General features: G+C 41.9%; 2 protein-coding genes across 2 annotated transcripts; one reads left to right on the forward strand and one right to left on the reverse strand.

Annotated features, from left to right (window-relative positions):
• Positions 1-1,553: 1,553 nt before the first annotated feature.
• On the forward strand, positions 1,554-20,458 carry Zc3h8 (zinc finger CCCH-type containing 8). The gene is made up of 9 exons (XM_050134245.1): positions 1,554-1,731; positions 7,049-7,139; positions 10,924-11,158; positions 12,873-13,006; positions 14,724-14,846; positions 15,218-15,329; positions 16,372-16,481; positions 17,384-17,425; positions 19,965-20,458. Exons 1-8 carry the CDS (start codon positions 1,655-1,657, stop codon positions 17,414-17,416), a joined length of 915 nt encoding a protein of 304 aa, XP_049990202.1. The 5' UTR covers positions 1,554-1,654; the 3' UTR covers positions 17,417-17,425; positions 19,965-20,458.
• On the reverse strand, positions 17,432-19,969 carry LOC126496700 (40S ribosomal protein S15a-like). The gene has a single exon (XM_050134246.1). It carries the CDS (start codon positions 19,440-19,442, stop codon positions 19,050-19,052), a length of 393 nt encoding a protein of 130 aa, XP_049990203.1. The 5' UTR covers positions 19,443-19,969; the 3' UTR covers positions 17,432-19,049.
• Positions 20,459-25,640: the final 5,182 nt, after the last annotated feature.

Below are 25,640 nucleotides of genomic sequence, written 5' to 3' on the forward strand. Positions count from 1 at the left end.
AGAGAAACCCTGTCTCGAAAAACCAAATAAATAAATAAATAAATAAATAAATAAATAAATAAATAAATAAATAAATAAATAAATAAAGGGATATGATTAGTTTTAGTTTTTACCTCCTTAATTTTCTCTCATAATTTTTAGTAACCAAATGCAAAAAAAGGTGACTGTCCATATAACTGGGGAGGTAGAGTTGTCCTCTGCAAGGTCTGGCTTAATTTTCTTCATTTGTCTGTGGAGTGGACCACGATTCATGCTAGGAATCAAACAGTCCCTTCAGTTTACACCAGAGTCAGGTTTTCTTTTCTTGGTTTTTGTTTTCTAAGACAGGGTTTCTCTGTAGGCTTGGAGCCTTCCTGGAACTCACTCTATTTACCAGACTGGCAGCAAAACTCACAGAGATCTGCCTGTCTCTGCCTCCCGAGTGCTGGGATCGCGGTGTGCCACCGCAGTCTGTCCAGAGTCAGGTTTTCTGTCCTGACCCAGAACAGAGTTTGAGTTTTGCTTTCTTCTATTTACTTCCATTAAACAATTTCCTGTTTTCCAGACATGATCTATTTTTCTGCCTTTAGAGTTCTCCTTAGGACACACATTTAACTCCAGTTTTATTCCTTCCTCTGGAAATTATCTCCAGACTGAGCTCACTCCTTTCAAGCTTTCCCAACCAGCTGTTTCCCCCTCCCTCTTCCGAATAGTCTGAACACTCATTACTTTTTTAATGAACTTGCCTGATTCAAATATGTTTATGTGTTTACTGTTGTAAAGAGATCGTGTGAGTTCCTTTTCGTGCACTGTTTATACACCTGTCAGATGTGCATTCAAAAAGTACCTACAAATAACAGTGTGATTGCAGCCAGTGGGTTTTCACCACCTGAGAGAAAATAAAGAGCTGCAGAGACAGCTCAGCAGTTGGGAGAACATCCTGCTCTTGCAGAGGACCTGCATTGGGGTCCTAGCATTCCCATCAGGTGGGTCACAGTAATTCCATAATCACTGGCCCTCGCAGGCACCTGCATTCTTGTACACACGCACACACACTCGTACACATAAAAATAATACATCTTGTAAAAAAGAATCCTAAAGATTATTATTGTTGTTGTTATTATTATTATTTTGGCTGTCCTCGCTGTCCTGGCATTAGCTCTTATAGACCAGGCCGGCCTCAAACTCACAGAGATCCGCCTGCCTCTGCCTCCCGAGTGCCGGGATCATCGCCCGGCAAGATTCTTTTTTTGATTTTTCGAGACAGGGTTTCTCTGTGGCTTTGGAGCCTGTCTTGGAACTAGCTCTGTAGACCATGCTGGCCTCGAACTCATAGAGATCCGCTTGCCTCTGCCTCCCGAGTGCTGGGATTAAAGGCGTGCGCCAACACCGCCCGGCTAAGATTGTTATTTTTTTAAACGCTACTAGACTGCTGCACACTGCCAGGCCAGCATAGAGAGCTGCGCGTGCGCCAGTGCAGGCACTGAAAGCGTCCTAGTGAGGATCACGCCTGCGTAGTACGGGTGGTCGCTGGTGCCACGGACCGACAGAAGGCGCGCCCAAGTGGCACGTGCGCGTGCGCGGGGCGGAGCCTGGGGCCAGAGCGAGGCTCTAGGTTCCTGTGTCCCGGCTCAGTAACTGTTCGGCGTGGAGAGGGACGGTTCCCTTCTGAGTTATGGATTTTGAAAATCTTTTCTCAAAACCCCCCAATCCGGCCCTTGGCAAAAAAACGGCCGCCGACTCTGAAGAAAGGTGATCCACATGTTTCGTCGTTTGCAGGGGCAGCACCGGGGTTCCGCCCCTGAGCCTGGGCTAGCGCGTGAGCCGAGGCCGGAGCGGAGAGGTCGCGGGGGAAGTGGGGTGGCTGGCAGAGTGGGGACCTGGGGCGAGGGCAATGGCCGGGCGGCGGGAGGAGGCTCCGATCTCTGCTGGTCTGCCCCCAGGGCCGGGCTGTTCCCCGTGCACGTGCGCTTAACCTGTTTCCTGTCACTCCCTCAGCTCAGAGGTGGCTTTGCCCCGACTCCTGGTTCTTGAGAGTTTGAATGGTACCGAAGCACTGCCCTGCCAGGGACCCTGAGCCAAAAATCCCAGAATAAAGCAGCAAGCACCATTTTGGCTTAGTATTTCTGTTAAATTGGAAAAGCATGTCGTTAATCTCGTACCTAGTGCAGAGAGTGCAGAGTTTCTGTACAGGTACCTGTTCACTTTTAGTCTTTTGAATTGAAAGTGCCCCCACGCCCCATCTCGCCAAAAACCCTTGTCTTCTATGTTCCCATCTTACCTCAGTGGGAACCTTGACACACATCCTTCACGAGGTTTTTCGCCATCCTAATTACAGATAGGTTTCCAGCGCTGGGCCGGACCTGGTGGCACAACTTTAATCCCAGCTCTTGAGGAGCCGAAGCTGGAAGATTTAGCGAGTCTGAGAACAGTCTGGGCTACATAGTGAAATCCTGTTTTAAGGGGGAAAAGAATATATGTGTTCACAGCAATGTCTCAAAATACGTTAGTGGAAACCATGACCCTAATTGGGCTCGCATTCAGGGTTTCATGTGTGCATCGTGTGAAATTTAGCCCCCACATCAGCCTTAAGGAGAAAGTGATGTTCTTATTTTACAGATGAGAATATTGAGGCATAGGGAGCTTATGTCACCTGCCAAGACGACACTGGGGGTGGTAGACCTAGGATTAAGGTGCTCTGGTAGTGTGATTTCAGTAATACGATTTCATCACCCAGCTTCTAAAGCAGAATTACTCATGTAAATTAGGTCCTATAGATAGATACTGGGAAGAAATGGACCCAGATTACTTGCAGATAGTAACATTCAAGGACAGAATTTTTTTTTTCATTTTCTTATTGATATTTATTGAGCTCTACATTTTTCTCTGCTTCCCTCCCTGCCTTTCCCTTCGCCCTTTCAATCCTCCCCCAAGGTCCACATGCTCCCAATTTACTCAGGAGATCTTGCCGCCTTTTTCAACTTTCTTCTTTCCATGTAGATTAGATCTATGTAAGTCTCTATTAGTGTCCTCATTGTTGTCTAAATTTTCTGGGATTGTGGATTGTAGGATGGCTTTCTTTGCTTTATGTTTAAAAACCACCTATGAGTGAGTACATGTGATAATTGTCTTTCTGTGTCTGGGTTACCTCACTTAAAATAATGTTTTCTAGCTCCATCCATTTTCCTGCAAAATTCAAGCTGTCATTATTTTTTTTTCTGCTGTGTAGTACTCCATTGTGTAAGTGTACCACATTTTCCTTATCCATTCTTTGGTCGAGGGGCATTTAGGTTGTTTCTAGAATTTGGCTATGATAAACAATGCTGCTATGAACATGTTGAGCACATGTCCTTGTGGCACGATTGAGCATCCTTTGGGTATATACCCAAAAGTAGTATTACTGGGTCTTGAGGAAGGTTGTTTCCTAATTTTCTGAGAAATGGCCACATTGACATCCAAAGGGGTTGTACCAGCTTGCATTCCCACCAGCAATGCAGAATTGTCCCTTTACTCCACAACCTCTCCAGCATAAGTTGTCATCAATGTTTTTTGATCTTGGCCATTCTTACAGGTGTAAGATGGAATCTCAGAGTTGTTTTGATTTGCATTTCTCTGATGACTAAGGATGTTGAACATTTCCTTAAGTGTCTTTCAGCCAGTTTAGATTCCTCTGTTGAGAGTTCTCTGTTGAGGTCTTTACTCCAAATTTTTTCATTGTATTATGTGTTCTTTTGGTGTCCAATTTCTTGAGTTCTTTGTATATTTTGGAGATCAGACCTCTGTCTGATGTGGGGTTAGTGAAGATCTTTTCCCATTCTGTAACAGGCTGTCGTTTTGTCTTGTTGACCGTGTCCTTTGCTTTACAGAAGCTTTTCAGTTTCAGGAGGTCCCATTTATTAATTGTTTCTCTCAGTGTCTGTGCTGCTGGGGTTATATTTAGGAAGTGGTTCCCTGTGCCAATGCGTTCAAGTGTACTTCCCACTTTCTCTTCTATAAGGTTCAGTGTGGTTGGCTTTATGTTGAGGTCTTTGATCCATTTGGACTTGAGTTTTGTGGATGGTGATAGATATGGATCTATTTTAATTCTTGTACATGTTGATATCCAGTTATGCCAGCACCATTTGTTAAATATGCTTTCTTTTTTCCATTTGATATTTTTTGCTTCCTTGTCAAAAATCAGGTGTTCAAAGATGTGTGGATTGATATCCGGGTCTTCTGTTCAGTTCCATTGGTCCTCCTCTCTGTTCTTATGCCAATACCATGGTGTTTTCAGTACTGTAGCTCTGTAGTAGAGTTTGAAGTCAGGGAGTGTGATGCCTCCAGAAGTTCTTTTATTGTACAGGATTGTTTTGGCTACCCTGGGTCTTTTGCTTTTTCACATAAAGTTGAGTACCATTCTTTCAAGGTCTTTGAAGAATTTTGCTGGGATTTTGATGGGCATTGCGTTGAATCTGTAAGGAAAGAAACAAATTGATAGCTTTTACATGTATGAGAATTGAACAAGATTAGAAAAAATAGTCAATAGTTTGAAATTACTTTAGACAAAATACCCGTTTCCTAAAGTTTGGCCGGAATATGTAAGAGGCGCTTGGACTTGCAGAAGACAGTTGGAGAGCGGCATGGAAGTAAGGTACCTAGCTATTCGTAGGCCTCCTGTTACTTTGGCTTTGGGTCCTTTTCAAGATTTTAGATTTCTGTATTTTTCAGTTTATCTTGATTTTTGCCTGTAGATATTTTTGAATGCATTGAAACATGTTTTTTTGTTTATTTTAGTTTATTTTATGTGTATGAATGTTTTGCCTGCATGTATGTTTCTGCACCACATGTGTGCCTTGCCCTTGGAGGTCTGAAGAGACCATTGGAACAGGTGGTATTGATGTTTGTTAACCACCGTGTTGGTCCTTGGAAGAGCAGCCAGTGGACTTAACTACTGAGCCATTTCTAGCCTGCTGTGTGTGTGTGAGAGTGTGAAGTGAGTTAGTCTTCAGGTTTCTGATTCTTTTCCTCATGATGGGAATACTCATTCATTTAAAACAATTTTAATTGCACTCCTGCTACATAAGATACATCATTCTAGGGCATGGTGACAGAGCAATAAATGAATAAAATGCAGAAAAATACTAATGCTCATGAATTATGTATTATCGAGGTGGATGGCAGATATATGGTACCTTAGATGATAAGGAAAGCCTTGGGGTAAATGAAGACTGGGTGAGGAGTTAGGTATTTGGGATAATGAGGATAGTGTGGATAGTATAATGAAGCCAGTTAAGGAAAAGCCTTAATGGAAGTTGGCTGTTTGGTTCTTAAGGGCAGGAGGTTGGAGGCTAGGCTATTAGAATCAGCTGTATACAGATGGTACTAGACTCCAGGAGGATGAAACTGTAGGAAAGAAAGGTGAGGAATGACTTTGGTAAGAGTTGCAAAGATGAGGAGCCAACCGAGAAGAAAAAGTAGCAACTGGGCATGGTGTCACACCTTTAATCCCAGTACTGGGGAGGCAGAAGCAGATGGATTGGGGCCAGCCTGGTCTACATAGTGAGCTTGGTAATTTGAATATAATTTGCCCCCGTAAGATCATAGGGAGTGGCACTATTAGGAGGTATGGCTTTATTGAAGTAGGTAGGACCTTTTTGGAGGAAGTATGTCACTGTGGGGGTAGGCTTTGAGGGCTCCTTTACTTCCTTGCTCCTTATGTCACCTCGTGACATAGTTCACTTTCTGTTGCCTGTGGATCAGGATGTAGAACTCTCAGCTCATCCTCAGCACCGTGTGTGCCTGCATGCCGCCATGTCCTGCCTTGATGATAATGGACTGAACTTCAGAAGTGTAAGCTGCACCAGTTGAATGTTTTATAAGAGTTGTCATGGTCATGGTGTCTCTTCACAGCAATAGATGCCCTAAGATGGAGACCCTATTTAAAAAAAAAAAAAAGTAGCAGCAATAGGGGAACAAACAGGGACAACTCAGTACTGCTAGAGCTTTCGCGCTTCTGGGTGGGTCAACAACTAGGACTGAGAATCGGGGCCCCCTAATGGAGCAGTGAAGTGGAGATTGAGAGGCCGTGGTTTAAGACATTCTCCAGGCTCCGATATTATCCATCCCTTCGTCTCGGGTTCACTTTCAGTTCTGTTAGAGCGGTGCTTCTCAGCCTTCCTGATGCTGCCACCCTTCCTCATGTTGTGGTGACTCCGAATCAGAAAATTACCTTCGTTGATGCTTCATAACTGTAATTTTGCTGCTGGTATGAATCTTAATGTAAATATCTGATATGCAGGATGTCTTATATGCGTACCCTTATCTTATATGTAAAAAGGTTGTTACGCACACACACACCCTGGTTGAGAACTGCTGTGCTAGAGTATGCTCAGTAATTACTCACACAGTGTCTCTGCATGGCGAGTTGCTCATGCCCGAGTTAGAAGAGTTGTTCATCTTCACATTTGGGTGTTAGTCTCCTGACCTCCAGAGGCATCCTGCGTTGTACCTGACGCACCTCTCTCTTTGACATTCCTCTTTGCTAGTTCTTTCTTATCTTTTCTGTTTAGAAAACCCCAAATCTAACTTGAGTGTTTCTTATATATGTGCCTGTATTATTCTCCCAAGCAGATAAAAAGCTCTCAGGAGGCAGGGACAACTTGTCTTTTTCATTGTTGTACCTCGTGGTGTGAGGCCACAGCCTGAATGTGATGAATAATTAACATGCAATGAATGACAGGAATGATGGGTGAATAGTGATTTGTATATATGCTAATTCTTTTTTCCCCCTTTTTTTTTTTTTTTTTTTTTTTTTGAGACAGGGTGTCTCTGTGTAACTGCCCTAGCTGTCCAGGAACTCTCTGTAGACAAGGCTGGCCTCAGACTCACAGAGATCTGCCTGCGTCTGCCTCCTGAGTGCTGGGATTAAAGGACTGCACCACCACCCATACCTGGGCCTACACTGCTATTTTTATTAATGTTATAGAGTATTTGGAGTAGACTTTGAATTTGGAACTTATCTTAAGACCCAAGCCATGAGTTTTAATGCTGTGTGATAAACTCTTTTGTGTTATTTGCTGTTTTGCTGCAGAACTGATGAAGTAGATGGTGCTGAAGTTGAAACACAGACAGAGAAAGTAAAATGGAAAGCAAAGCGAAACAGTGAACAGATTCCCAAGAAAGTAAGGTTCACCTGACTTGTTGGACAGACAGCTCTGGATGGATGTGAGAGCCTGAAGGATCCTGTTTGTCTCATTGTATTTAGCATTTGGGGCCCTGTTAACTTAGGTCAAGGAAACTCAGAATCATCTTTCAGTAACTTTCTTGCCTTTTAGCATGAACTCCTATCATGATCGGATGGGGAATATGTCCGTGTTATAACAAGATTGATTCCCTCATTTCTGAAATGAACTGTAAACTGTTTTTTGAAAAGCTTCTTTCCTATCAAATTTGATGTAAAAATCTACAGGTCTGACTACTTAACCAGCCTTACTAATTACTGACTTAAAATCCAGATTAGTATGTAGCAGGATACAAACACGGCAGCATGAACAACACCAATGCGTTATCCTGTTGAGGGGCTAGAATTGAACCTGGGAGCAAAGGTGTTAGCAGGGTTGTTCTTTCTGGGGTGTGTAAGGAGGTCTGTTCCAGACCCCTCTGGTGTAAGAAGCCTCCTGACCTCCTACAATGGCCTGATTTCCAAATAGGCCCCATTGTGCAAAATTGAAGATCAAGACTTACACATAAGAATTTAGAGTTGGGGGAGACTCAAGTTCAGTCCATCACAAAGCCAATATCTGTTCCTCTCCTGTTGGAGTTTTTTTTATGGGGGAGGCAGTAAATGTTAACACATTACATAAAAATATATTCATATTGACAATGTAAGGCACAAATGGGCTTTATAAAAATACGCAGGAGCGATGCTACAACTGGCACAGCACCTTCATCTCCTGGGGGAGGCTCCGAGTCCCTCCCTCAGAAATACTGACTTCCGTGTGTAGCTGCCATGGATAAAGACCGAGGCCGATGTCCAGAATCTGCAGTTTTACTATCCCACAGGGCAGTGATACAGGCCTCACTCCATGCCCACAGTTCATAGTCTGTGTGCTCCCTCTCTAAGAGAGCAGACAGGCGATAGCACACTGTGTCTTTATTTCTAAATAAGTTAGAGGAAAAGGTGAACACCCAGGTTATCCCCAAGCAGAGTTCGTTCAGCCCAGGCTTTTCAGTCACTAATACAAATATATGTAGGGTTATGGCTAACTTAGTAGGGGTACCCAGGTAAGCACTGCAGGTCTAGAAAAAGTATTGTTGCCTCCCTCCTCCGTGTTAGCTCCTGAAGTGACCAGTTCTAACTTGTGCACAGATCGCTTCCGTGTTTTTCCCGGTTTTACTGCTTATGTAGTCATCCCTGAGCTTACAGTTTAAATTCATAAATGGAGTGTGTGCTTGTTCACCGTTCTCGCAGCACAGCCGTCCGTAGGACAGGCTGTTAGAGGTGCGCTGGTCGTGCTTTCCTTAGTAGTGTGCCGGCATTCTTGTACCTGAGTCATGCGCCTGAACTCTGCACTGTCCTGGGAGAGATGCTGCTGGAGCCTCACGTGTGAGCAGTGTTGCCCTTGGATCGATACTTGCCTGTGTTAGAAAGTGGTTGTTCCAGTTTTTATTCCAACACTACAAATGAGAGAGGCTGGCCCCGCCTGAGAACGCCATGCCATCCAGTCTTGTTCTGTTTGCAGCTGCATTTCCAGTCTCGCCCTGTGTGAGTTTCCTGTGTCCTTGAGCTTGGTCTCTGTCCTCCCTTACCTTCACTATTTGTTGTTGTTTTCTTGACTTAGAGTTCTGTGCACTTTTTGGTCATCCTTGTGCCTTATGTGTTGCAGATTTTTAGTTTTCTTTCTCTCCAGTGATATTTGTTGTAAGTGTCACACCTTTGAGATAGTTGATTTTAAGAGTATGTTCTTGTATACCCAGTCCTTTGTGCACCGATAAGCTTATTTTCTTGAATTATCTTCTAAAGCTTTGTTTCGCCTTTCACAATGAAATTTATAATCACCTTGGGGTGCAGGCAACCCATTTCTTTATTTTGTTATTATTATTCCTAATTGTTTCAGGGCCATTTCGTTATCAGTAAGGGGCTGTCCTGTCCCCGAGGTTTTACATTGCCACTTTTGTTAAAGTCAGGTATTCACGTTCAGTCTTCTCACCTGTCTGTTCTTGTCCTCTGAACTATCTGTTCCTTCCCCACTACTCAAAGAGTTAATTAGTACAGTTTTAAAATGATTTGCTGTTATATAAGCAAGTCTTGGCACCTTTGTGGTTTTTTCTTCTTTGAAGTGTCTTGGCTATCTTTTTGTGCTGTTGTTTGTTTTTCAAGATGTGGTTTCTCTGTGTAGTCTTTAGCTGTCCTTGAATTCACTCTGTAGACCAGGCTGGCCTCAAATTCTGCCATCTAATCTACCTGCCTCTACCTCTCCAGTGGTAGGACTGAAGGTGGCTATTCTTAGCATAGGCCTACCTATATAAATTTAAAATCAGCTTGTTGGGTACCACAGAAAGTCTTGGGTAGGGTTTTCATTGGTAATATGTGAAATTTATGGATTATTTAGAGGGAAATTTGAATCCTTAGAATATTATACAGTCTTGAATTTTTCTAAGCATATTGTGAGTGGAACTGTGTCTGTGTGTGTCTGTGTCTGTGTGTGTGTGTACATGTATGTGACTACATATAGAGGCGAGAGGTTGATATTGGATGCATTTCTCAATTGTTCTCTACTTTACTTTTGAGATGGATCTCTCTCTGAGCCTTGAGTTCATTGATGCAGTTGGGTTGGCTATCCAGTGAACTCCAGAGATCTGTGTCTCCATTCACCTGGCACTCGCTGTATCCTAAGGTTACACATGAGGCCACCAGACCAGCTTTTACGTGGGTGCTAGGGATCTGAACTTGAGTTCTCACGCCTGATAGCAGGAACTTTACTGTCTGTGCCATCTGCCTGGTCTTCCTGTGGTGTTTGTTTGTTTGGTGTGTGTGTATGTGTATGTGTGCGTGCACATGCATGCTAGTGTCCTTCAAGACTGGAAGTATCAGATTCCTCTAGAGCTGGAGTTAACAGGTGTAAGCCGCTGTACATGGTGAGGGAACGAATCGGGTCCTCTGGAAGAGTGCTGTATGCTCCTAACCACTGAGCCATTTCTACAGCCCATTTTTAATTCTGCAAAATTTTCAGGTGTTTAAAAAAAGAGTGTAGAGGGGCTGGAGAGATGGCTCAGAGGTTAAGAGCACTGGCTGTTCTTCCAGAGGTCCTGAGTTCAATTCCCAGCACCCACGTGGTGGTTCACAGCCATCTGTAATGAGATCTGGTGCCCTCTTCTGGCATGCAGATGTACATGCAGGCAGAACACTGTCTATATAATTAAATAAATAAATAAATAATATATTTTTCAAAAAATATAAATAAATAATAGTCATTCAAAAAATGACTACATTTATTAAAAAAAAGTGTAGAAAACACTATATAAAACGCAACACATAAGGCACAAGGATGATTCATGTATCCCTCATACAAATGCAGTAATAGTCAATTAATTGCTAGTCTTATATATGTATATAAAGCTTGCTTTGAATCTTAAGCCAAAAATTTCAATTTTTATTGTGTGATATTTTGATTACATTATGATGCTCCCAAGAAAGTTTGTTTTGAATCAGAGGGCAGAGCTAGATACTGGCTGACCAAAATTAACCATAGAGGTTTTGGAGAATTGCAGACAGATAGACATAGGAAGTAGTAGGGTGGGGCTTAGAGAGGATCTTAACCCTTTTGGATGGAGGAATGAAAGAGATAAGAAGTCACTGGTCACTTCGCTGCTGCTTCTCTGGTCATTCAGGTTCTTATCCCAGTACCTGACTCCCGCGTTTTTATTGATAAAGAATAGATAAATGCATCATCTTTTCGTCTTTAGTTTAAGCACCTGGGAACCTCTACAGCATCACCAAAAGGTTTGCCATGTAAAAAATCAAGAAGTAAGGACTATGACCCATACAGTGACAGTGAGACCTGTACTCCGGAACCAGAAGATAATTTTGACAAAGAGCTTCAACAGTACATCCAAGCCAAGGAAATGGCAAATGCTGCTCAACTCACACTACTGCCTGGAGAATCTGTGAAAAAAGAGGGAGCGGCAGGCACCCAGCAGAGTAAGCACTTTGTCCTGTGTCCTGGTTGTCTGTATTTGAACAAGCGGTTCTCACCTGTACTTTATCTTACAAGACAAGGTGACTTTGGTTGCTTTTTGTGCTCGATGCAAGATGTTGATGTGAGACATAACCCGAGATTTGGTTGCTTGGTAGTTCTCAGTTTGTAGGAGACACTGGGCTGCTAGTGGGTTATCAAAGGCTGTGTCTCTCTCAGAAGAAGTCTGAATCCCTGGCTTCTGCGTGTATGACCCTTGTTTAAAGAATCGACTGACTGAGTGATTGTGTATGTTTGTGTCCACTTTTTTTAAATGCTGGGGACTGATCACCCAGGACTCATATGTGTATTAAGGAGACATTCTGCTACAGAACTATATCCCAGCATAAAAATGCATTTCTTTCATTTTTATTTTTTAAATTGATATGTATTATTTTAAATTACAAAAATGTGATTTGGCCATAGATATGAGGGCACATGACAGTTTGTAAATTTGTTTTGTTTTGTTTGTTTGTTTTGAGACAATGTTTTTCTGTGTAGCCCTGGCTGATTGTAGCCCTGGCTGCCTTGGAACTTGCTTTATAAGATCAGGCTGCCCTTGAACTCTGAGACTCTTATACCTCTGCCTCCTAAGCATTGGGATTAAAGGTGTGCACCACAACTGCCCAGCATAAATGAAATTCTTAATGCTTTCCATTTACTGTGCTTTCTTCCAAGTGTTTCTTCTATTCAAGATACAGCTATCACTAAATTTAGCGTATATGGTTTTCTTTTTTGGTGCACACACACGTACGTGTGTGTATGTGTCTGTGTGTATGTGTGCGCACGTGTGAAATATTTTGAGATGGGATCTTATGTAGTCCAGGTAGTCTGAACCTTGCTATGGAGCTGAAGATAGCCTTGAACTCCTGATCCTCCAACCCCATCGTCTTCAGTGCTAGGCTTGCAGTTGTCCTCGTTTGTTGTATATTGCTATGATAAAACACTGTGATAGCACCCTGAGGAGGAAAGGGTTTATTTATTTCATGTTATACCTCAGGTAACAAGCAGTCCATTACTGAAAGAAGACACGGCAGGGACCTAGAGGAAGGAAGGCTGTTTACCGGCTTGTTCAGCCCATTTTCTTATACCACCCAGGCCCACCTGTCCAGGGTGGCACCACCCTCAGAGAGCTGGGCCCTCACCTCAGTTATCAACAACAACATGCCCTACATACCTGTTTGCAGGCCATCTGACGGGGTCAGCAGTTGAGGTGCCTCTTCCCAGATAATTCTAGTTTGTGTCAAGTAGACAGAAAACTAGCCAGCATGCAAGTATAGACCACCATCCTCTTCTTTAAGACATATTTTCAAGAGAAAATCTGTAATATATGTGATAATTCTAAGCCTCTAGTCCTTTTCTACAGATTCTGTGGCAATTCTAATTGGATCAGTCAATTGTTGACGTCTTCAAAATGTTCTGGCCTGTGGTGTGCAAGATTGACTTAATTCATCATCTTGTTTTTCCCTCCCTCCCGTCCCTTCTTTTCAATAACAGTGCATTTGAAGTTAGGGTGTTAGAAGCCTTTGTTTGCTTCTGGTTAGCAAGTCCCGTCACTGTCCGGTCAGCTTCCCCTCACTGAGGTGCAGTTTCCCTGAATTATAAGGCCAATTTCTAAGGGTTAAGCTGACATCATACCTTTATGCTATTTTAAAAAAAAAATGAACTTCTTGTTTTTAGCTGCCAAACAAAAAAATAAGAACTCTAAAGCTGGTCACAAGAAATTTAAACAGAAGAAAAGGAAGCGCAAGTGGCCCGGCACTGGAAACAAAGGGTCAAGTGTCTCGCTGAAGAACAGTGGCTCCCAAGAAAAGGTACAAGAGTTGTGCTTTTAGGAGGATGCCTATGTGCTTCCGGGTTCTTACCTTTCACTTCAGTTTCAGGAAGTGCTCGGTGATGTGGGGAGGCAGGAGCGCCCCGCGAACCAGGGTATACGGAAACCTCTACCTGCTGTTGACTCTGTGGTCTTCCTTCCTAATTACTGCTTCCTTCCCTCTCGGCACTGGCTGCCAGCACCGTCTTCAGCCTCAGGGGTCTCTGAGTGTTAGACCATTGCTAACTGTAGAAAAGTGGGAGGCAGAAGGAAATAGCTTTGGAGACGGTTGAAAGGCCGCCCAGTCCTGTGTAGCTGATACGCTGCAGTCCCGTAGCCTTTGGGTTGATCCTTCTGGAAATTAAAAATAGCTATTTCTGAACATCAGTCTTACCAAAGCTGCCAGTCCTGCACCTGGTGCTTTGACGTTGCTTTGTAAATGTTCTTCCTTGATTTGCATCTGTGCTCAGCATAGGATAGTAAATCACCTCTCTAGACTCTTGAAGACTTTTACATCGAATAACAAGCTTTTTATTCAGCTTAGTCACGGGGTCAAGAGTTTCGGGAGGTTAAAATATTAGAAATATCAAAGTATTAGCTAAGCATGGTTGTGGGTGCCTTATGCTGTCCCAGCTGCTTAGGAGTGGTAGGAGGAGTTGAGGACTATCCTGGGTAACAGTGAGATCCCATGTCAGAATAAGGGAGGGGAATACCAAATATTAAAGATTGAAATCAACTTATATAAAAACTGTCTCTCTTTCCATATTTTGCGAACGAGAAATGTGAAGTCAGAGTTCAGGTCACTGCCTGTTCCACACAGGCCAAGCCAGGGCTGAACTTTGTTTCTTCCCTGTCTCTGTGTTGTAACATTGACTCAGATGATTCTTCCCCCAGAACTGCAGCCCTTCTATATCAAGAACAAGTTCTAAACAGATGTTAGACTCTCATAGCATAATTATCTAAAACCAAAGATTTGAACTGAGATACACTTCTAATTTTATGGTCTTAATAAATCAATAACTTGATATTCTTGCAAAGCTGGTCATTTAGGAAATGGGTTCGTTCTTAATTGCACACACCATATTCCTAAATCTGTATTTACGACTTAGGCATACAGAAGCGATAAGCTCTGTCACAAGGTAATACATTAAAAATAGGTTTTGTTTCTTAAGAGCTAAAATAGGTTTTAGGGTTCTCATTTCTTTTTTAAATATTAATCTGTAAAACTGTAGTTGGAACTAGAGATTTTTCATAGCTTTCTGTTAATGGAGTCCCAGCTTGGTTATCTGTGATCCTAAAGGTTTCTGTTGTAGACTTCTTTTTATTACAAACAATAAATACTTTCTTATTTTTTTCATTCATTTTTATAAGATAAGGACAAAGTACATAAAATACTCAAATTTTACAAACACTATTATTCAGTGGTTGAATGCTGTTGAAAATGATGAGCACTCATTTTATAAACTGATTTACTAAGGTCCATCTTTGAAAGCTCTTTTAGTAGAGACCCTTTTTTGAGCCAGGGTCTTGCTGTATAGGTCAGGCTGGCCTTGAACTTGTAGCCCTGCTTCAGCCTTGGAATGCTGAGAAGACACATATCACCATGCCCAGCTAGAAGAGACACATTCTAACGTATTAAAAGTAGATTAAAACAATTTTGTAAAACAGAATGAAATATTTAATTTTTTTTTCTGTTTATTTATTTTATTGCATTAAAGGCTGGTGAGCCTGAAGAGAAGCAGCCGCGTGTCAGGATGAGTCAAGGCTTCATCAATCAGCACACAGTGGAACGTAAGGGGAAGCAAGTGTGCAAATACTTTCTTGAAAGGAAATGCATTAAGGTATGAGAATGTGTAAGCAAAATACACTACAGCATGCTTATGGCAGAAATCTACAAGAACTGCTGTCTCTGGGTCTTTTAAAAACATACCTGTAAAGTTTTAAAAACCATTCGCTCTTGGAAACAATTTAATTAGAAAATTAGTGATGTGCCACCTTTATGCTTTAAAAGGTAATTTATTAAATACGCTTTATATTAAAAATGTTCAAGAATTTTTAAAAAGTTCAGCAAGCTAAGTGATGTAACAAGCTAAGTTATCGCTAACACGAGCTTGTTTGGACTCTTTCTGGACTCGCTCATTTGAAGTTTAGTGGGAGTTGAGTTGCGAAGGTCTGACTGTGAGACGTGACCTGTGCTTATTCTTACACCCAGGGGGACCAGTGTAAGTTTGATCATGATGCGGAGATAGAGAAGAAGAAGGAGATGTGTAAGTATTATGTACAAGGGTATTGCACCAAAGGCGAGAACTGCCTGTATTTGCATAATATCCTTTATCACAAGATTCCCTTCACTCTTTGTATAGTATGAACTTTTAAAGATGTAGACTTTGTAATAAACCACAGCTTTGACTATAGCAAAGTGCTCTACCTAAGCCCAAGTAGATATCAAAGTTATTGTATTGTATACGTATTTGCATAAGAAAGAAAGGGACCCTTCAGAAAGTCTCCTAAATGTAGGTCCATTCTGTTCAGCCTAGGTGGTGGAAGGCTCATGAGACCTAGTCAGGCCCAGGAAGATGTCAGTTTCTGTTGTGGTTGTGTCTAATTGAGTCTATTCATATAGAAAAAGAAATATTTTATGGAGGTTCCCTGAACTTGAAGGGGAGCCTTGGTTCTAATGGCACAGACTTGTCAAAAAACATGAAACTCAAACATTTAAGGTAATAATAGCACCACTGGCCACATAAAAGTTGTTTCTTTATAGTCATACACCATTGAAGTCTCAGATTCTTCTAGGTGGTGATGGTGCATGCCTTTGATCTTAACACTCAGGAGGCAGAGGCAGGCAGAGCTCTCTGAGTTTGAGGCCAGCCTGGTCTACAAAGTGACTTCCAGGACAGCCAGGGCTGTTACACAGAGAAACCCTGTCTCAAAAAAAAAAAAAACAAAGAAAAAGGAAAAAAAGTCTTAGATTCTAACTTGATATTTTCTATTTAATAATGTTATATAAGTCGGTTCTACTTTAACAAACCTAATACATAAAATATCCAGATTTGTAAAACATACTATAGTCACTGACTTTAATTTACCCCATCCTCAAAGAACCTTTTAAAATAACCACATCTCTCAAGGTAATTAAAACACATTTCTTTCATCTGTGAATGAAACTGACCTGTGGTACATTATGAGAATATATGAGGGAGAAGAAGTTGTCTTTCTAAAATGAGACCTTTTGTTTTCTCACATTTGAATAGAAAACTCAGCGATTGTACTGGTAGGAAAGATTTTAGAGGGAAAATCTTTATTAATTAACAATGAAGTCTTTCAGTTGGGTTCAAATTGTTCTTTCCCTTAACACTGTGTTACATGAATACCCTTGCAAGTTTTATCACACAGGAACAAAATGTTATCAGGGCGATCACTGTAATTTTTCTCATGCCCCACTGACTGCAGAAACACAGGAACTGTTGGCTAGAGTAAGTATGGTGGTGATCTTGTTTTTCTTTTTAAAAACAGTATGTTTGGACCAAGGATGACATTTGAAAAAAGAGAGAGCTTCATGGGCTAGTATATGATAATCTAAGTTTACTTAGGTTTGGAAAACTTTTTTAATCTTATCATTGTCTCTGAAAGGAAGATTGATATTCATTGATAGTATTAATTAGAATGTTGTTAGTCAATATTGTTAGCGAGTTACAATTTCTATTATTTACTTTATGTGTACAGACTTGTGGCAGCCAGAAAAAACTCTGGGGAGTTGGTTCTCTTTATCATGTGGGTCCCTAGGATCAAAGTCAGGTTGTTGCACTTGGCGGCAACCCATTTTACTCACCGCGCTGTCTCTTTACCCTAGTTAGCAACTTTAAATAGCTGTTAAATCGAGACAGGCACAGGAAATGAAGCACAGCTTAGTCCTCTTGTTACAGCTCGGAAGGGAATCGAGAGTCACTGCTGGCAAACACGTTAGTTACGTCAATAACTGGTCTTCAGGTATTTCTGGTCTTTGAGAAAAGGTTATTGTGAAGTTATGGTCATTGACATTCTTTTCTATAGATTAGGTCAGGGTAGTGTCTCCAAAATTAAATTTAAATAAATGTGAAAATGAAAAAAATCCTCCTAAAATCGCTTGTGACAAAAGCTCCTTGAGCCTAAGCCAGTATGAGGAAGTCAGAGGTGCTCATTGCTGAGAATAGGGATGGTTTCTGTGGAGCTAGAAATCGTACCAGATATTTATGTGAAATTAGGTTCTTATTTCTTTTTGTGGTAGCACGTGTTGTTAGGTTGAATGCTATTAGAACAATTGAAGAAGAATGAGATAGGACAGTATACATTGTATTAATGAATTTTTTTTAAATCATGTTTTTTTTTTTTCTGTTAGGTTTTGAATTCTGAAAGGAAGTCATGTAAATAGACTGAGAAGGTAACAGTGACTCTGCTAATGGTCTTTCTTATTTAATCATCTCTTGAAGTTGGGATAGCAGCCTTAATAGAGGCTTTTCTGTCTTCTTTTCAAATGGAAGCATTTTTCCCTTCCTTCCTTCCTCAATAAAAATATGTATATACCTGCTCCTCTGTCTGTATTTGTCTGCCGTGTGTGTGTGTTTAATTCTCCTCTTGAGTTCTGTCTGTCTGTCGGATATTTGAGATAGGGTCTCTCTATGTAGCCCTGGCTATATCCACCTGCCTCTACCTTCCGAGTACCAGGATAAAGATGTGCTACCACACCTGGCATTTTATTCTATGACTTGGTTATGATTGGATATCACTGTTGGAGATTTAGATGATTTTCAGTTTTCTGAGGGCACATTGTTCCAGTAACTCTTTATAAATATCTCTTGCTATAAATTGCAACAGTTACTCAGGTCTATGCCAAGGAGTAGAATATAATGGATTGGTTTAAGGTAACACAATTTTTCTAATGTGTTATGTAACAGTTTACATTCCTATAAGCCATAGAATTTCTTTTCCACATTTGTTAATACTTTGTGTTTTAGTTTTTTCCTATCTTAGTGGATATAAAGATGGTGCCCTGTAGCTGATTTGCATGACATGCAGCATCTCAGTTTACTGGCCCAGGGTTTCTGTTTGTCCTTTGGCTTTGCTTTTATATGACCTTCACCTTCCTCTGTGAAGAGTGTCAAGTTTCCCATTCTGTAGGCTTTCTTGTCGTCTTTTGTTTTGGTTTTGGCTTTGGTTTTTCAAGACAGGGTTTCTCTGTTTAACAGCCTTGGCTGTCCTGGAACTGACTCTGTGGACCATGTTGGCCTCGAACTCACAGAGATCCGCCTGTCTCTGCATCCTAAGTGCTAGGATTAAAGATGTGCGCCACCACTGCCCGGCTTTTTTTGAGGTAGGGTCTTACCCATGTGTTATTTTTTTTTTCCTGATGTTTTGGTTATTCAGGATCTTTTAGATTTGGATTCTATATATGAATTTTTAAGAAATTTCTTTTGCCAGGTGGTGGTGACTCACGCCTTTAATCTTAGCACTTGGAAGGCAGAAGCAGGTGGATCTCTGTGAGTTAGCCAACTCTACAGAGCAAGTTCCAGGACAGCTGGGGTTACAAAGAGAAACCTGTCTCAAAAAAAAGAAAAGAAAAAAGAAACTTCTTTTTCATTTTTCTTTTTCTTTTTACTTTTTTTTCAAATATTTAATTGTAACTTCGTTGTGTTGAATGTGAGGATTGCTTTGGATATAGTAAGAACTTAACAGTATTGTCTTCATATTTGTGGACTTTTATTTTATTGAGCTATACATTTTTCTCTGCTCCCTTGTTGTTGTTTTTAATGTGTTTGTGTGTTTTGCTTGAATGTGTGTCTGTACCACACTCATGCCTGGTGCCCGTAGAGGTCAGAAGATGATGCTGGGGTCTCTGAAACTGGAGTTACGTGTGGCTGTGAGCTGCTATGTGGGTGGTGGGACTCAAACCTGAGTCCTCTGTCAAGAACAAGTATTCTTCACCACTGAGCCAACCCTCCCCTCCAGCCTTCATTGTGGATTTTTTTTCACAGTCCATAAAGGCTTTTTATTTATGTTTTACATCTCTAGAAAAAGAATCCCAGGATTTTCCCTCCTGTGTGTTTTCGTCTTGCCTCTCTATGGTCCATGATGCCAGCTGAGGTGGTCAGTACAGTGAAGCCAAACTGACGGGACGGGAGCAGGTTGTCCTGCCATTTTTCTAGGTCTTTGAGTTGCACATTAAATCTAGGGCTTATCACTGCACACTTGTTCAACCTGCCTGTGAGATTCACGACGATCTTTCCAGCTCTGTGGTCATCAATGATTTCAAATTTACCAATGTAACCCTGCTTCATCATCACGGTTAGGAACCGAACAATGACTTTGGAGCAGGGCCTGATGAGGACCTGGCGTTTGCCTCTCTTCTCAGCATTGTTGATGCTCTTGAGAGCATCAGCCAGGACGTTCATGTGCACCATGGTGGCTGCACGGGAAGATGGCGGAAAGAGCCATTGTGAAATTTTTTATGTAATCATAAATGAGTTCTTGCATTTCCATTCAACTCTATTGTTGTTAATAGGTTTTTTGTTGTTTTTGTTTTTGACAGTCTTTCTATGTAGTCCTGGATGTTCTAGAGTTTTCTGTGTCTAGAACTCACAGATTCATCTACCTCTGCTTCCTAAGTGCTGGGATTAGAGGCCAATATAGTTGGGCTTATTTATTTTTTTATTATCTTTTTGGCTTGGTTTGGGTTTTTTTTTTTTTAATGTGATTTTGTTTTTTTCTTTTTCTGTTTTTCTGGATTTTGGTTCAGTTCTAGCCTTAGATTTTACATTTAAACTCAGGGTATTCCTCCCGTTTTCCCCAAGAATAATATCTAACGCATTTTGGATTTTATGTTTTCTTTTGCTGCATGGATGGTTTTTTAGAGAGGTGAGTGAGTGTAGGGGGTGATTAAGTTGGTAATTTTCTCAAGCTGATGTGTTTATTCTCTTTTGCAGCTTCTATAGAGGACAAATCTATTCCTGTTCAGGACTTTTGAAGACTGGCCATTTGGAATAGTTCGAAGGTCCCTCAGTTAACGCATCTTCCTGTGTGGTTGTGATCGTGTGCAGCTCCCAGATCTAGTGCTCAAGTGAAGGGTGGCTCTGTACTGGGAAGACGGGAGAGGAGCACATGCGTGCTAGCTGCGGTGGATGCTGTGCTGAGCTAGGTCCTGGTCGAGACTGCCGAGAACAAGCTAGGCAGAGGATGGGAGAAGTGAGGATGGGAAGTATAGGGAGGATGACGGTGGAGAATGCCAGGGGACAGTGGGTGATAAGTTACATCTCTACGAGTCATTAAATACTTTGCACAATGTTTTTTTAACAATAATTCGGAGTTCCATTTTATGGTTTAGCATAGAATGTGTTTCTGTTATCTTTTTAAAAACAATTTTCTGATGGATATTTGTTTCTAATTATTTCTGTTATAAATAAAGTGGGATAATATAATACCTCTTGCTATGGTGTTTTCATACTTGCTGCTTTTAATCTTTGTGTTGTTAAAAATGTAAGAGTATTTACCTTGGGCCAGTGAGTGCTCAGCGGGTAAAGGTGCTTGCTGTGCGAGTTTGCCCCCCACATTCCATGGTAGAAAAGGGAACCAGCTTCAGAAAGTTGTCCTTTGACCTCCGTGCCTGTGTGCAAACAACACACAAATAGTGTTTCTTTAAAGAATCTTTCTCAGGCTGGTGACAGCTCAGCAATTAAGAACATTGGCTGCTCTTGGAGAAGAAAAGAAAATGAAATTTATGCCTGACCTGGGTTCAATTCCCAGCACCCACATGGCAGCTCACAACTGTCTGTAACTCCAGTTACAGTTCAATACCCTTACATAGAAAAGCACGCAACTTTTATCATTGGCTTATAAACAGTGGCCAGATTATATAGTTGTATAAAATATAAATGTGTGAGTTTCAGGATGTTTTGAACACAGCATACAATAACATTTTCCAGGTATAGATGCAATTCTAAATATGTGTTTTATACAGTGGAATGCATATTAGACAAATACCATGAGACTTACCTTCTGATACACAGAGTTCATCATTCTAGCTACTTGACCTAGAATCCTATTGAAAATACCAGCTAAGATTATTTTGGTTGTAATTGGAGCCTACTGAATCAAGAAAGTAATTGCTTATGGCGCAAGGATCAGATAGGCTTAAGAAGGGAGGATACTGGAATAGATCCCTGAAAGCTCAGGAGGTTATCTGAGAGTGAGCTCAGTGCCCTGTGGCTGCTGCTGAGCTGATTGCTCCCCAAAGATGCACTAGAAGGTGCCAGATAAAAATTACAGAGGAGACCTCAAGGTGGTGGCTCACGCCTTTAATCCCAGCACTCGAGAAGCAGAAGCCAGTGATCTCTGAGAATTTGAGGCCACTTTGGTCTGCAAAGCAAGTTCCAGGACAGCCAGGGCTGTTACACAAAGAAACCCTGTCTTGAAAAAAACAAAAAAGCAAAAATTAGAGAACTTTCCAAGGGTCTTTTTAAAAAATATTTATTTGTTATACAATATTATGTCAGTGTATATGCCTGCAGGCCAGAAGAGGGCACCAGACCCCATTACAGATGGTTGTAAGCCACCATGTGGTTGCTGGGAATTGAACTCAGGACCTTTGGAAGAGCAGGCAATGCTCCTAACCTCTGAGCCATCTCTCCAGCCCTCCAAGGGTCTTTTACAAAGCCTTAGGTAGTAAATTATGGGAAAGAGTGTTGTCACTGCACATAGGATGAATGCTTTTTCTCTTCTCTGAAGACCGGTTTGAACTGTAAGGAATTCAAGATGATCCTGTGGTTTATTTAAGACCACGAAGAGTGTTGAGGGGCTTTACAGTCAAACAGAAGTTCGTAGTCATCACACCTTTCAATGAAGTGTTTTGAAGAGATAAGCATACCTGCCCATGAAATCTATTAACTTGGTTTCAGTCAGTTTGGCAGAGAGACACTTTCTTAAATATGTCCTGTACATCCACACTAGGTTTCGTGTTCCTTAGCTGAGTCATTGCAACTCCTGCCAAATTACCGTGTTTCTTCTGCTTTCCTTGCCTACAGTTAACCATGGTTCCTGAGAGTAGGTTTCCTAATGCATGATGTCAGCCATGCCTTCATTGTGTAGCACCACCCTATCTGCCTGGTTTTTAGTGTTCTAAAAGAAGTTTGACTATCACAGCCATAATCATAAGGACTGGTTCATTAAGAATTGTAGTCTAGCCGGGCAATGGTGGCGCATGCCTTTAATCCCAGTGCTCTGGGAGGCAGAGTGAGTTTGAGGCCAGCCTAGGAATGTTCCTTATTGATCCTGTGGCTGTGACAAGACACAAAAGCAGCTGAAGGAAGCAAAGTCTATTCTGGTCCTCAGTTCAAGGACACAGTGTATCATCTCTCCCTAAGAACAAAGGATTCTGAGGTTATGGAGAGAGTAGCTTAGGAGGGAAGTTTTAGTTAGGCAGGTGAGATTGGTTGGTGAATTGAGCTGGTGTGGATGAAAGGGAGTGGGGGAGACAAGCTCATCATATTCCTCAGTTTCCCTTCCGGAAGTGTGGCCAGTACACTGGGGGTAAGGAAAGGCATTCCTAGACTCAGCAGGTAGAGGAAAGAGCCAGGGAGAACTCCTGCCCTAGCACTAGGGTTTCGCTGGATGCAGAGAGAGCAGCAGTGAGGGCAAAGGAGTCCATGGCGCAGTCTTCTCAACAATACTACTTACCAGGTTTCAGCACCAGGTACTAGGTTTGAGGGAGGTAAGGAGAAGATATCTGACAGAGAAAGGCACCGAGTGGAGCTGTCTTCCAGCGAGAGTTTATTAATACAAACAGCATATCAGAATTCCAAAGTGAAAAGCTTCGGCCTGCAAGGAGAAAGCAAAGTGTCTGCTTTAAAGGTCTGGAGATTTTTGTTGTTGTTGTTTTCAGGGAGGCTGGAGAGATGGCTCAACAGTTAAGAGCATTGACTGTTCTTGCAGAGGGCCCGGTACCCACATGGTGGCTAACAATCACCTGTAAGTCCAGTCCCAAGGGATCCAATGTCTTCTGGACTCCCACAGGTACTAGGCACACACATGAAACACAGACACACATACAGACAAAACACCTATACATATAAAAATTAGTTAAAAATATATTTTGGACTGAAGAGATGGCTCAGGCCTTAAAGACTAGGCTCACAACCAACTCTCTCCCTCTTTCTCTCTCTCTCTGTGAGTGTGTGTGTGTGTGTGTGTGTGTGTGTGTGTGTGTGCACCAGATCCCCTAGAACTGAAGCACAGAGATGTTAGCTGCCATGCAAGTGCTGGGAATTGAAGCTGGGTACTCTGCAAGAACAGCCAGTGCTGTTGAGCACTGAGCCATCTCTTCAGCCCCTTTATTATTATGTTCTGAAAAACAGTCAGTAACAGTGTTAAACAGTTGCTGCAGGTTGTTTTGATCAAATAACCCGCCAGTAAATCTATTTAAATCTACCTAGCTGTTTTGTGCTTCAGTGTTGGGATCCAAACCAGGGACTGTGTATGTTCGGCGAGTTTTAGACCCCCCAGCCTCCAGAGTCAGAGAGCCCTCTTGACACTGGTCATGTGAGGGCAGTTCCTAAGTGTGCAACTTTTCCAGTAAGCCACCGAACAGACCCAACAGTGATGCTTTGAAAGTAACGGAACACTCAAAGCGTGATCTACCCACTCCAACAACGGCTACTAGGAATCTTTCACAGTGGTAAAGTGCAGGATTTCAGGGGCTAGGGAAAGAAGAGTATGGGGGATTTCACCCAGATTCATCTGCTTTGCTTGAATACATTCTCTTCAAATTCTTATAAGCCATTAGTTCATTTTCAGAATTCTGGAAAACATTAATTTGATTATTTTTTTTACCAGTTCTCAAGCTTTTCATGTTTTAAAAATCCTCTTTTTTGTCATTTCATAAACAGAAAGCTTCATTCATTTTTAAGTATTGTTTGTACCAAAAATTCAGACGTGTGATGACATCTAATTTGTAAATATTTGTTTCTAAATATATTTCATATAAACAGATATGTATAAATAAATGAATAGAATAAATAAATAGAAAAAGAAATAGCTGTGTGCATGTGTATGTTTATACATGTGTATAGCTGGATAAAAGCTGACTGTGTGCTGTTCTCCAGCACTTTTCATCCCACAATCTCCCTTCCCTGTCTGGTGTGCCCAGGCTCATCTTCTGGGAATGCAATCCCACACGGAAGGATGAGACAGTAAGCAGCCACCAAAGTGCATGTGGCCATTGGCAGGAAGCTCCTGTTTCCTGTGTCTTTCAGACCTTTATACTGTGCTCCAAGATTTTTAAACTATCTATTTTTAAGAATATTTTTTAAATTCATTTTTATTTTATATCTATTGTCTTTTTTTTTTTCCTGCATGCATGTCTGTGTGAGGGTGCTAGAGCTCCTTGAAGTAAAGTTATAGACAGTTGCGAGCTGCCAAGCGGGTGCTGGGAATCGAACCCTGGTCCTGTGCAAGAGCAGCAGGGCTGTTATCCACTAAGCTATCTCTCCAGCCCCCTAAACTATCTTTATAAGAGACTCTATAAATAAGAAATGGTCTTATGATCCCTGTGATTTTAAAATAAATACATGCTTTGTATCTCAGATATATCCTATGCAAAAATATTCTACATGTGTTTCTTGGAATGTGTTGTATATACACTAGACCTTAATCTTGGACTTCTTGAAAGAATTTCTGATTCCAGACCCGTGTCTTCTGACACCAGCTCTTTCCAGTCTTCCAGATGCCTCCAGATTGCAAGCCAATTTAAACTTCCTCATGTAGCCGAACTCAGTTAGGCAAACCTAGAATCAACAGAAATGACCCTAACCTTAGCCAAATGTGCATGAAAACAGCCATTGCAGCTCGCAAAGAAACACTGCCTGGTCCCTGTGAATTCCTTATTGTCTCTGAGGCTGAATGCCTGTCCTTATGCGGTTGTGAAGGGTTCTGTGTTCTTGAATGTTGGAGAGATGGTGTGAGCAGCCCCTCAGGAAATAGAAGCTTGCCCAGCCCCTCCAACCCCCACCAGCTCTTGGCTTCCAGGAGTTCTAGAGAGCTGTGTTCCTTAGGATGCACCCCACAGCTCAGTCTGAGTCAGGAAGATGAAAGATGAGGGAAAAGCACCCCATTTTAATATGACCTGCAGACTTTCTTCACTGGCGGCCAAGGTGATAGAGGGTTCCCTGGAGCAATTGGAGAGACCTGGGAGATACTCGGGTGGGAGGACACTGCAGGGGCCGTGGCCTTGTAAAATCTTAGGAAGAAAGTCACAGCTGTCGGGGCTGGGGAGATATTTCAGTGATTAAGAACAGCATTGGCTATTCCAAAGGACCTGGGTTAGTTTCTCGGCACCCACATGGCAACTGACAACTGTCCGTAACACCAGTTCCATGGGATCCAATAGCACAGTCGGACATGGAGGAAAAACATCTATACACATATAAAATAATAACAAAGAATACCATACCTGTGGGTGAGCGGCCATGTGGGAGCTTCATAAAAGCCCAATAAACAAACCTCCTGTGCCCACCCAGGAATTAAAGTTTGGTGTTCACAGACTTTGTTAATCGGTCACACCTGCTGTCTCTGAGGCCTCACCCCCCCCCCCCCCCCCCCCCCCCCCGCCC

Source organism: Alexandromys fortis, unplaced genomic scaffold, assembly GCF_014885135.2.
Source record: "Alexandromys fortis isolate MF-2015 unplaced genomic scaffold, M_Fortis_MF-2015_v1.1 scaffold_6, whole genome shotgun sequence".
In the NCBI taxonomy this organism is placed as follows: Eukaryota; Metazoa; Chordata; class Mammalia; order Rodentia; family Cricetidae; genus Alexandromys; species Alexandromys fortis.

Bases quoted from the DNA above. Each gene is read 5' to 3' on its own strand.
- LOC126496700 (XM_050134246.1), bottom strand. From the start codon at position 19,442: ATGGTGCACATGAACGTCCTGGCTGATGCTCTCAAGAGCATCAACAAT.
- Zc3h8 (XM_050134245.1), top strand. From the start codon at position 1,655: ATGGATTTTGAAAATCTTTTCTCAAAACCCCCCAATCCGGCCCTTGGC. The intron at 14,847-15,217 runs GTATGAGAATGT...TCTTACACCCAG, and splicing joins TTGAAAGGAAATGCATTAAG to GGGGACCAGTGTAAGTTTGA. The intron at 16,482-17,383 runs GTAAGTATGGTG...TTTTTCTGTTAG, and splicing joins CACAGGAACTGTTGGCTAGA to GTTTTGAATTCTGAAAGGAA.